The sequence below is a fragment of the Notothenia coriiceps genome, unplaced genomic scaffold, assembly GCF_000735185.1.
Source record: "Notothenia coriiceps isolate Sejong01 unplaced genomic scaffold, NC01 NC01_scaffold00023520, whole genome shotgun sequence".
Classification (NCBI taxonomy): Eukaryota; Metazoa; Chordata; class Actinopteri; order Perciformes; family Nototheniidae; genus Notothenia; species Notothenia coriiceps.
In genome coordinates this window covers 616,924-630,118 of record NW_011356221.1, presented here as the reverse complement: position 1 = coordinate 630,118, position 13,195 = coordinate 616,924, and the positions used below count along the sequence as shown (strand labels likewise).

General features: G+C 39.9%; 1 protein-coding gene across 3 annotated transcripts in view; it reads right to left on the bottom strand.

Annotated features, from left to right (window-relative positions):
- Positions 1-6,392: 6,392 nt before the first annotated feature.
- The window catches only part of klhl8 (kelch-like family member 8), a 15,648-nt gene continuing 8,845 nt past the window's right edge, over positions 6,393-13,195 (bottom strand). For all 3 annotated transcript variants that reach the window (XM_010781661.1, XM_010781662.1, XM_010781663.1), the window contains exons 6-12: positions 11,624-11,810; positions 11,167-11,310; positions 10,549-10,660; positions 9,812-9,980; positions 9,191-9,350; positions 8,465-8,666; positions 6,393-8,155 (exon numbers count right to left, since the gene is read on the bottom strand). In XM_010781661.1, the coding sequence (XP_010779963.1) occupies positions 8,032-8,155; positions 8,465-8,666; positions 9,191-9,350; positions 9,812-9,980; positions 10,549-10,660; positions 11,167-11,310; positions 11,624-11,810 (1,098 nt within the window). In that variant the 3' untranslated portion in view covers positions 6,393-8,031. The remainder of the gene's footprint in view (positions 8,156-8,464; positions 8,667-9,190; positions 9,351-9,811; positions 9,981-10,548; positions 10,661-11,166; positions 11,311-11,623; positions 11,811-13,195) is intronic.

The following is a 13,195-nucleotide window of genomic DNA, read 5'->3' as shown; positions in this document are numbered from 1 at the left end:
GCATTTTCAAAAATCATTTATTGAAGAGAAGACATTTCTTTATTTCACATAAAAGGTACCTGATAAACCGATCCATAGGTCAGGGATCTCCACTTGGTGAAAGTCTGGGAGTTTTCCATTTATGTAGAACTGTTCATCTTGACTAGAAGAAAACAACACAGGTTAAGTTTTCCACTGTTCTCCCGCAGTCAGCTTTTTAGCCTCTTTTAGCTCTTATTGTTTTGGTTTTTCATCCCAGATCAGTCAGCTGTTTGAATAAAAAGCTCTAATACACTTCTTAACGCTACATACCCAGCAATAAACTGCATTAAGAGAACGTTTTGTGGTGCACTTTAGCGGTTAAATAACAGATATTTCTCTCAGGAAAGATGTTTAATTGTTGTTAAACGAGGCCGCTTTTAACCTCAGTTCATCAAGACTTTTCTCAGTCTTTGATTCTTCTGTCACCATGTAGAAGAAATGCGAGATAAACAATGTTTTCTTTAACAATTGAAGGCAACATGGGGTGAATAATTGTCATTTTGGAGTTGAAGTATTCCTTTAAATGTGTCATTCAAGACCACGCTGCAGGGCAGGTCATGTTGCATTGAAACCCATTAGTGTATAGACCTGAGCCAGGATACTTTAACTGCTTATAGATTCAACTTTACTTTTGTAAGAGTCAGATTATACTATTTCCTATTATAAAAGTCATATACTGAGGCGGCTTCAACATCACCTACTTGTTAATAATGAGCAGGTGGGCCCCCAGATCGGAGCACTTGGTGGCGGCGTCGTGCCAGGTGGTCAACAGATTGACATTACTGACCATCCAGTAACAACTGCCGGAGAAACTCTGCCAGCCAGGGGGGCAGATAGCTGGAGGGGAGTTTAGAGGAACAAGAAGAAATAGTTGAAATGAAAAGCAAATCATTTCTTAGTATTGTATGCTTCTGATAATCAATCCGGCTTACTGTTCAGTGGTCGTTCACACATGTAGGGGCGCTCGTATCTGCACACATGGGCTTTCCACTTCCCAAACTCGTCTGATGCTTCTTTAATGATTGCAGAACACAAGCCGGCCTGTAAATCCCTGTTGGAGAACATGTGTTTTAACCTTGATTGCACAATATATCTTTATTTAAATGACCCAAATAATGTTCTATCTTACCCTGAAGGTTGATCACCGCCCCAGTTTGTGTACCCCACTGGGAGAGCATCAGACCAAGAGTACTGACTGTTCCCCGCTTCAACCTGACAGGAAATCTTGGTGCATTTCTGGAGGAACAAAGCTCATCTTCAGTATTGTCGTTGATATTTTAAACTCAGAGGATGTGCCACATAGAAGGAAATGTAACTTTAAGCATCAGTTTGACTCCTATAAAGCAGATGTGAATCTCTGTAGTTGGCGTTAAACTGTGGAATTATTCTCCAAATGATTGAAAGGGCTGGATGAACATCTCTAGGTTTATGAAAATGTATGAAGAAATAATAATTAGACAGTATGAAGATGTCAGGTAACCTTTTTAGATTATGCTAGATTGTTGTGTGTTTAAATTGTGTCTTTGGTTTCATGTTATAAGTATTCGTTGTAAGCAGCTGTGAGTGACAGAACATCTTTTTTAATCAAAACATCAAAATGTGGCTTTCCTCTCCCTGCTCCTTTCCATCATGGGCTATAAAAGCTGCTGGAAGTGTACATGTTTGGTTTTATAATAACTGCCATGAGTGGAATACTCGTTATACTTCAGAATAAATAGCTCTCCTAATGCCACTGTGTTCCTCTCACCAGTGTGGAGAGCCCGATCCAGAGGTCAGCCCACGAGGGGTCCAGAGTTCCTGTGACGTACTCCTCCTCCTCTAGACTGACGATGGACACCAGGTCCCCCCCCTCCTGAACGCAGTCCCCCCTCGCCTCAGACCAGCTCTTCCTGGTTTCAGCCTTCAGCTTGTAGCAGTTGGAGCCGTACTGTCTCCAGCCGTTGTCTAAGTCACACCGCGGGCCAGGATTCGCTGAAGAGCAGGAAAGAAAACATGCTTAATGGTTATGATTAAACTTGGTAAATTCCACATTTTTATTAATTTACTTCAGAACAATTTGAAGTTACTCATTTTCTGCTACTTTATACAATTCCAAACCCATCATCTTATACTGTACTTTGCTTCATCCTCTACATTTATATGACAGCTTCAGTTAGTCACTTTGCAGATATAGAGTATTAATACACATTCTAAATAAACTAAAAATAGATTATGATATTTAATTACAGGTTAAACAATTTAGCGGTATATCAACTATTTCAAATTGGCTCCACCTTAACAAGCTACAATATTAAAGTGATGAACACGATCATTTATCACTTATTATAATCTCTTAAATGATTTATTATGTTGAATTATGAGTACCTTTGCTGTTTGTACTTAAGCTACATGTTGATACTTTTGTATTTTACTTAGGTGATATTTTATTGCAGATCTTTATTTGCAACAGAGTATTTCTACATCGTGTTGCTGTATTGCTACTTTGCCTTAAGTAAAATATTTGAGTATCTTGTAGAGTCGTCACTAGAAACAAAAGAAATTGCTCTGAAATGTATACGTATGTATGAAGCGAGGAATAAGAGTTTTAGCTCTACGGTTTCAACTAGTTTGAGATCTAACACAGTACAGACAGTGGACTTACGGTTGACGTGCTTGCAGATATATTTCCTCTTGACGTTGCAGTTCTCGTCGTCCCACTGGCCTTGGCTCTCCCCGACCACCTGAACACAGTCCTCTCCGGGCTCATCGCCCCAGTTATCAGGCTGCCCGTCCATCCAGTATCTACAACAGGAGAGGAATCACTTGTGATAAACTAAACTAAAATAAATGTAACGTAATGTAACACATACTTTTTTGTATGATGCATATTTAAATATTGGTATAACATACGATAAGTATGGTATGAAGGTGCTCCCATCGCTCCACTCAAACACGTTTTCTGAGACCTGGTCATTCAGGCCAAACCAGAACATCTCTTTGCCGATCTGGGTCCTCACCCACAGCTAGACATTATAAATAAAAATAAATTGAAAACTATGTATTTTATTTCAAACAAAACACAAGTATAAAACATAAATAAACAGGTTACATATTTCTCATTAGCAATTTAAACAATGTCAATACATTTAAATGAAGGTACAGGAGTAGAAAGAAGTATTTTCTTACATGATCCTATTCTTTTTCCACAACTCAAACAATGAACTGAACATTTATCATCTATCAACTCAAACCACATGCTATGATGTCAAACTCAAATATCCACACAGGGTCTTCCTCTCAATACCTCCTCAAAATAAATGTTCTGACCATCTTTTTAAAACAATTTATCTTTAGACTTTTGAAAAACCACATCACCAATTCAACCTAAACATTGAAATACACATAGTCCCAACGTGTAAGAAGCACCATTTTTTGTTTAATTACAATTTATTCTTAAATTACAAATCCCTCTGTCTAAAAGAAATGTCATACATCCCAGAAGTAAATACATTGTTTTGTTTCTAGTGTAATGTGCTTTACATGATTCCCTATAGTGTGTAAGGCTTTATGATTCAGGACACTTTTTTCATGTGGTATATTGGGTTTCTGATTCTGCTGGCTAATAACCTTCAATTGCTTTGTCATATACTCTTTCCAGCATAATCTTTGTTGCGTTTAAATTGTGTTATATTGTTCTCAAAAAAACGTTTACATTTACAATTTTCAATTCCATAATCATCTCCAAAATCTGATGCAAATGTTTACCAGAAGAATACACGAGTAGAGCCGTCTGCAGAGAACATTAACCCAATGGGTGATTTCAGGCGTAGGCGCGTGTGTGTGTGTGCGTGCGTGCGTGCGTGCGTGCGTGTGTGTGTGTGTGTGTCTCTCACCCTCTCATGAATGTCATGGACACTCATCAGGTTGCTGTTCTGAGCGATACAAAAGGCATTAGCCTCCATCCATGTCCTTATATCAGTTGAAAAGAAGTAACATCTATCTTCATTCTCCCTCCAGCCCTGCTGACACTGGCAATGAGCTGAAACACAACAAAACAAAACAGTGTTACTGCGCACTATGACAAACCATGGAATAAATGGAATAGAAATAATACATTATGAAGATCACCACAGCAGGTAACCAAGGTAGTACCAGTGTAAAGCACTAAGATGCAAGTAGATGGTGAAATAAGTACATGCTAAAACATCTGATCATCATTTTAGAATGCTTAAAATGGGATTGTTTTGTCTTTTATGTTCTGATGTGACGCATCAGTATAGAGATCACAAGCAACATCTCTCAGTCAGCAAGAATGATAGAATAAAAAATAACGTGATTACTTTTAATGGGTGATAAGTCAAAAAAAGTTTCCCTGTTGATTTGAAACATCACAAGCTGCTGAATCATTTAAATACCCATTTCATCATAAAAGTCCCATGACAGATCCACAGTCCAGCCATGTCAGTCAGTTCTCATACAAAACTCTGGGTAATGTTTGACTTTAACAACTTCAGCAACAAGACACAATAAAATCACCAGTTTTGCACACATCCTTATTGAGTTGATAGAGCAAAAGAAACTTGAACCACCACAACACTGAATCTCTGACCGCTGCACGACATTGTGGGGCGTCGGTAACATCAGATGACCATTAAACTAGTCAGTTCGATGGATGCATAACAAATGAAAAAATGCTACAATCCCATACATTTAAATATTGTTTTAAGTTTAAACATTCTTCTGCTTAAAACAAATGCTAGCGTAACATTTAGCAGTAAAGTAGGCTATTCCAGAGGTATTCCCCCCACATTTCACCAGAGAAGTAGTTGAGTTCATGATGGAAAGTAGTAATACCATTCAAGATTGGTTGAAAATTGGTTTAAAGAAAATTATTATTGAGGTTAGAAGTCTCTAAGTAGAAGTACAACACGTGTTTTGTTTTGTTGTTCTAAGTTTTATCTTTTTTTTCTACGCATGATTATTACTTTTATGCCAAAAAACAATTTTCAACAAGTTTCTGGAATATTCTTTCTCCCTCCCGTCTTGAGTTAGGCACTTTTAATAAAAAAAATATATAAACATTGCAAAGAATACCTTATATACTTGCCACATAACAAATATAAAAAGCACTACTTTTTGTTCACTTCACACTTGGTTCTTGTTGATCCATTTCAAAACTCAAATCTGTGCTCTTATGTTACTTTTCTAATAATGTAACCAAAAACAGACTTACCGCAAGCGAGAAGAGCAGCAGCGCTGAGCAGCTGCAGCAGCATTTTTATTTTCTGTGTTCACTTCTCAAGGTGTGTTTCTACACATACTAACAACTTCAAGTTTCTTTTCGAACCCCTCTGAACAGTCTGTGATGTGCTCCCTCTCCCAGTGTTCAAACCTCTGAGCATCTTCTCTTTGCTTCCCCTCTTTTCAGCATCCAGCCGGGTCCAAAGACTGAAGGCAGTAAAACACAGATGACAGACACTTGACCTCCTCACTCATTTTCTACGTTACAACCCACAGCAGTTTGTAACGTACATTTGAATTGGATAAAACTATGTTGGAAATGGTGATTCCATTATGTGCAATAAGGATCAAAGATTTTAATTTAATTTAACAAAAAGTAGCTTTTGCTATCAATAAAAACACATGATGGACATTTGTTTTGAATTGAAAGTAATTTTCTTTTGCATTTTACTTCTTGCTGAATGCCTTTTTAAAATAAAACATCCTGACTTAAGGCACTCGAGGTTAAAGGCCTGACATATTTATTTGAAGCACTTTTTTTTTTTTGTGTGCCATTTCACTCTTTAAATAAATAAATACTAGTAAATAATTATTGTTTAAATGGTATAGACATGCTGTGTGCAGGGCCATAAATTAAGTCATATTACATATACAAAATAATAATAATAATAATAATGAAAATACAAACACACAGGGGGTAATACCATTTGTCACTTGAACGTAACAGATGTATGTAAACAAATGATTGTATGTAAAAAGTGTGCCACTCACATTTGACCCAGTGAAACCACAAAGTCCACAAGAGACTTTATAACAACCACATGTCAACTAATAAACGTTATACTGCCACACCTCCGCCTTCTCCAACCTGTTGTTACAAAACCATAAAAGGCTCATTTGATATCAGATTCTCATTTCATTATGTTGTATTGCTCAGCAGACACAGCATCAGGAGCTTTCCCCGAACCTACGTTTCAGAAAATAATTATTATATGAATCTCATTGAGAAACAAATGCACACTCGACAGTTTCAGGTGCGTTTACTCTTTAGTTCAAAGCAGTGTGAGGAGTGACGGGTCATTTAATGCAGTTTTCTGTGAGTCAAAATGGAAAAAAATACAGGAGAAAAAAAAAGAGGATTCCCAATAATAATCTTTTCACATAACTTTATTTTCCCAATGCACCAATACCATGTAAATAAAAAGAACAATATGGAAGTAGTGAAGAAGAGGAGGAACAACACAAAGTACAGTAAAGTTTACAAAAAAACTTACAAAAGGAGTTTCTGGCTCATTTGCTAACAAAGATGGCATCAAGTTTTTGTTTTAGTTTGGTTTAAAAAACGATGTACAGTGTTTATAATATGCACCAAAAGGATTGCCGGCAGGACACAAACTGTGCAATAACAGCTGTTTCTAGTCAAATTGTATATAGCACTTCTTTAAAAACCATCAAACTATTCTGAAAAAACCCAGAAATGATGAATTGCTCCATAGATAGAATAGAAATCGAGTGTTAAATAAACATCTTCAAACTTATAACATGAATAACGTGAAATGATCCATTCAGGACAAAATATACTCAGACTTCACATCTATTCTAGGAAAATAGTGCACAGCAATGGATTAGATAAGAGTGTAGTAAAGGATAATGCCAAAGATACACCTATTTTTATTATTATACAAAATGTCCATATATTAAAATATAGCGCAACCGCCTGCAAACCTCAGCTGCCTCTCTCTCACATCTGAAAGCACTCTGATTAGGATTTCTGACAGTCCAGCTATCGTCAAACACAAACCTTCTCTCTGTACAATAATGTAAAACTGGAAAAGAAGTGTAGAGGCGCACCGTATTGCTCTGATCAGTCCCCGACTCTCAGCCAGTCACACCTCCTCCGCTCTGAGGGAGAGGTTAAGGAGTTCCACTCAGGGCTCAGCAGGCGTTCAACCAGGTTTGCATCGACAGAGTCCTGGAACGCACGTTTTTGTGCTTGGCGTTTGCGGCGGTGAACTCCTCGGACCCGGCGCCTCACACACCTGATTGTCCCGGTCAGTGATTGCTCAAACACATGAACAGGCAGCTACATCTGCTGCAGTGTGGTCCAGCTGGCTGCTGCCGGTAGATTCATTCTGCGCCTTTAGACACTCTTACTGATTAGCATAAGATCTCAGGAATCTTGGAAATGTTATCGACATCTTGTCAGCATATTTCAGAATGGTGCACACGCTGCACTGCAAGAGTGAATCCAGTTTGAAGATTTTTCTTTTGTTAAATCACTTATCTGCCACATATCTGTGAATAATTAAAACAACTGCAATCTAGAAGAAGGAATGCGTCCATACTGGCTTATATACAGTCCACATTCACAACGTGCAGTTAAACCAAATCCCCCAAAACATAACCTTTCATTCTGGAGATGATAACATTAAATACTAAATAGTTTCAGTTAATATGTTCCCTTAAAAAACGATGTCAAAGGCAGTCAAACAAATACAATACAGTACAAAATACTATATCACTGATTGCAAATAACACCAGCAGGAGTCAAGAAAACCCCTCAGATTTGTCAGATGTGCACTTCAAGTCAGTCCCTAACATTCCTCCATCACTGTGTGCAAACTGAACGTCTTCCCAAAACAGTTTGAGGCTGGCGTTCAGGGACAGTGACGCAGTGATGTCACTCCGTCACTGTGGGTGTGCTTTGTGTTGTGTGCTTGTGCGGTGGTGGTCAGATCTGAAGGAGGCCTGGCAGTCAGTCAACTGGTGGTCAGTGGGTTGGGGGGGGGGTCACATGCAGTTGGCCACGTTGCTGGAGCCCTGGCCGACGTCTCTGATCTGACTGACGTGAGACGAGCAGACCGCCACCCCCGCCCCGGCCCGGCAGTGAGACACGGAGCCCACCAGCTCCCACCTGGACAGAAACAGAGCCACAGTAATCAGAAGACATGCCGACAGTCGTGACATTAAAGAGGTGTTCTTTGTTTGTATTTTCAGTTATTTGTTTGGAAATGATGTTACATTTTAATTGTCGTTGTTTGTGTTTTCTTTTCATGCACTGGTCTCCCTCAGCTATTGTATTATCTAGGTTATTATGCAGGGTGATGCTAACCTTGGCTGACGGGGCACCTACAGTTTATTCTGATTGGTTATTGGAGATGATTGATAACACCAAATCGATATATTATCTTCTATAATGAAAGAAATAGCATCTCCTCCTCACCTGTTCATTCGAGGCTCAAAGGCCTCCACCGTGTTCAGGTAGATGTTCCCGTTATGCCCCCCGACTGCGAACACTCTTCCCATCACAGTGGCGACCCCGACGCCCCCCCGCGGGGTGGTCAGCTCGGACACGTACTCCCAGCGGTGCATTCGTGGGTCAAAGCGCTCGACAGAACTCAGCGGTGAATTGTCATCGAAACCACCTTCAGGAAATACGAGGAAGACAATTATTAAAAATCCCAAAACTTTTGTGAAAAAGCTCAAATGTATGGTTTTAAAAAATAACACGGTGGCAAACAAAACGTTTGGGTGTAACAACGATGATGTTGTTGTTTATAGTGCAGGCACAGGATGAGATGATTTCAGCTACTGTCCAGGCACAATGCCTCAACAGATGTTTTAATGGGTCTTGAATAACTCTTCAAACTCCAGTGGTACAATAAAAATCAAATCCTCACACTCTGTTAATGAGTCTCCAGCTGGCTTTACAAAACATGAACTTTCGCCTTCCTGATTCACGCATTTGTGTATATAATTGTAGGGTGTGTATCTAGGAGGCATGTGACTTTGGTTTATAGAAAAGCAGTGACTCCAGTCACAGCAGTTCAAGCAGATGTAGACAGAATAGATCTGGAACTACAACGCGTGGTCACAACAATATCTGGCTAGTGATCAGTTCTGCTTTTGTTACGGCCATTTGGAGTTCATCTTTATTTATTCTTCTCACCCACTACGTAGAGGCAGCCGTTCAGCTTGCTGACTCCGTTTCCCGCCCGGCGTTGGCCCATCTCGCTGACCTCGGTCCACTTGTTGAGGTGGGGGTTGAACCGCTCCACGCTGGACAGTGACGCCACGCCATCGTTGCCTCCCACTGCGTACATAAAACTCTGGCACAAGATGGAAATATGAGTGTTAGTACAGACATTACAACTTTTTACTTTTCAAGGACAGTCAAGCCGAGGGTCAGTGTGCACGATAAGCTGCGCACGTATAAACACACGTATGTGTTTTCTGACAGACAACACTGAGGGCACAGAATCTCACAATGAACGTTTCTAATCACTTGACACATGGCAGGGTATTCTGCCTCAGTCACTTCACAGTGAATATAAGCCGTAGTAATGAAAACGCCTCTTTACTTTGTAAAGGGCCAAGAGGGAGTGGTTGTAAAGTGCTACTTAATGAACAAAACTTTGGTCAACATAAGATACAGTTATGAGGTTCACTTATTCTTTTGGTCACAACTCACTCACTTTAAGCACCTTTTGCAAACCCTCTATAAAGCAGTAAAGTCCAGAGGAGAGATGATATATCTTTCGCAGCTGATGGCCCTTCTTTGCGGTCTTACCCCCAACGCCACGGATCCCACTCCTCCTCTGGGCGTGTTCATCGGAGCCACAGCGCTCCAGCAGTCGCCCTCGATGTCGTAACGCTCCACATCGTTGAAGCAGGAGTTGTCGTCCAGACCTCCGATAGCGTAGATAGGACCACCGAGCGCTGCCAGGGCTATACCCCTCCTGAGAAACACACCTGACCTTGCTCAAAGCTGTATTTCTGCTTTTACCCAAATACTCTTAGTACACTAAATGCATACTGTACATAGCAGTTGGAAAAAGGAACATTTTCAGAGTCAACAGGATGAGAGAAAATAGGATTTAGAGATCGAGGGTTTTGAAGAGGTCAAGCTGTGAGTGAAAAGAAAAGTACACATTCTAGGCTTTATGTATTATTTAAATATATTACATATTTTCAATGACTTTGTCCACATTTGGTCAGTCAAATAGTGTCGTTATTAAGGCGGAGAATTGCAACAATATAGAGATGATTATCTTCTTTAGAATCTTTTCAAACCGCACAAAATAAAGCACATCAAAGTGGAGATTGTAAAAGGTTTTCTTCTTAATATCACTGCTAAAAAGTACCAGAACATTCATTTGGATATACAAAGGTTTTGTTTTTCTTAACCAAACTGCAGCCCAAAATGGTGTTTTAGACGCATCCTCTCTGGAGAGTTGGTTTTGTATTCAGAATGTAAATGGAAGAAGAAATGGTCGGAAAGGACCGCACATTGTAGCGTCTGCGTACCTCTTGGTGTTCATGGAGGCTTTCATCATCCACTTGTTGGTGAGGGGGTCAAACATCTCCATGTTGCCCAAGTGTTCGGTACCATCATGGCCCCCGACAGCATACACCTTGCCTAAAGAAACAGACAGTAAAAACTTAGGAAGTTAAGTCTAAATGATCATGTGACCTGACCATGGATTCTGACTGTATTCACTTTAAGTGTGTTTTCCAGATTCCCCATCAACCTTTTTCTTTGCAAATTAGAGTTATCATTTATAGATGATATTCTTAAAACCTTAAATGTCAGGGTAAAGCAGTAGACAAAGTATAAAACACACACTCAATTGCCAGTTTATGTAAATAATGCAACACGTTTGAATAATGCAACACAGCACCACAAGCTGCATCCTCCAAAATGATCATGAGGTTGAATCAATAACTCTCCACAACAGATTCAACCAAACGGAATATCTTAACCTTTACTAAGGTGGAACTGAATGAAAGACTGTTGTATTAGACGGCATTAGTTTCAGATAGGTGTCCCGATGAACTGGCAGTGATAATGTTGTAATGTTGCTCTGTGCTCTTTCTAAACCCAGCTGCTCCTTCTTTTACTTTCTGATACGTCACCCCTCTTACCTCCTACAGATATGACACCCACGTGACGCCGTCTGCTGTTCATTTCAGGACCAAAGAACCAGCTGTTTTTGGTGATGGAGTAACACTCGATGCTGCGAAATGGGTCACCAGAACCCCCCCGGCCCCCCACACAGAACAAAACCCCTGAGGAGAAAAAGGGAAATAACAGAATGTTGATAAAGGGAAAGCACACACATCTTACTTAATGCCCAAAGAACCTCAGAATAAACACTTTTTTAAAGACAAAATTATGAAAAAACAGAAATGATATACGTTTTTGGAATTGAGCTTTTGTTATGAAAACAAGACTAAGTGTGTAACAATACAAACGCACAGACAGGCATTTGGTTTTATGAATGTGTTTTTTCAAAGATGATAAGAAAAAGAGCTGATTGTTGCTAGAAAAGCCATAACATCAGTTGATCAAAGCCAAACACCAGCATCATATAAGCATCACCTGCAGTGTGTTTCCGGGGAATGGTACGGACTGTATACTCAAAGTCCAGCACCACCTTGTTGCTAAGGTGCAGGTGGTAGTTCCTGGCTTCGTCCATCAGGTCGCGACAGCTCAGGTTCCCTTTAATCATCTCGTCCTTCGACACTGACCCCGTCAGGAACTCTACAGGGAGCAGGGGGAGGCGCACCTGCAGGAGAGAGAGACCACCCACATGTTATTGTGGGTGTAAAAGTGATTGAATAAAGCTTAAAGAACACATGTAACACGCATTCTACAGAGTTATGTCACTAAACAACTAGATAACCAGTAAACTAGGCCACAAAGTCAATGAGAGCACACACTTTCAAACACATCACTTTGGATTTAAGAAAAATACAGCATTGATTTACTTAAAGGTCTCCTATTATACATTTTGAAGGCATATATTATAGTTCTCAGATATATAAAAAACATGTCTATGTAGTGTTTTGCTCCAAATACCAAACAGGTCACCCATTCTAGCCATGCCTCATAACCCTCTATTTCAGCCCTGTTAGAGAACTGCTGATTCCGGAAAAAAGTACAGGTTAGCTCTGAGTGTTAGCGATGCTTGCTAATGTAAACATAGACCAAATTACTTTCAAAACGTCGTGCATTGTTTCTGATAGCGACGTTTCTGATAGGCAGGGTTCATACACTTTTTCACCAATGATTTTCAATGACTTCTCCAAGACCTTTACCTAATTTTCCATGACCAAAGAAATTACTTTTTCTCAGCGGTACCACTGAAAATTGTTTATTTTAACATGGAACAGGAAAATAAGGTCTGCATATGAAACATGTTGTGCCTATCTAAAACAAATCAAATAGTAGGCTGACTAGCTTCTACACGCTAAAGCAAATAAAATCTCTCACCAGCAAAATACCTCGTCAGTTAAATGCCATTTCATTACTATACACGATACAGAATGTATTACCGGACGCCACAGAGGTTCGGTGAACGCGTGGAACAACAGGAGGTCGCTTGAGTTGTAAGTGAGTCTTTGTGTCCACATGCTTGCGTCGGCACTTTACCGAATTCCGAATTGGGCGTTCGTGGTGCTCCCTGAACCGACCTTGTCTAGTACAGAGTCCAGTCTCTCGCGTTGTGAAGTTCAGTAGTTTCCGACCCAAATCGAATCAGAATTTTCCAGAAGATAGTACGTTTTACGTGAAAAGCTACAAGAAAATATGGTGTTTAGGGGCCACGACAGTCATCTAAGTGTTTCACAGTCTTTTATTTTGGAGAGAGTAAAGGGAGGATGGGGTGTAGAGAATTTTGCCCCCATGTTGCCTCGACTAGGTCTAACGAACTGGCTATACTACAATATAGCCCTTTACCACCCGACCGAAATGGTCGGTTGTCGGGTTAGGTCCCAAGAATGCCAGTAATTTTTGACCTTTAGATTTTCCGATTAAGGTCCCGGGACCTCTCTTCAATTACCTTTTGTTATAAAAGGGTTCCAAAACCTTTTCAGTAACCTGTAAATCGACTCATCTTAGGTATATATTAAATATATATCTAGCATTAGCGGCTTTATCATTTATCGATAT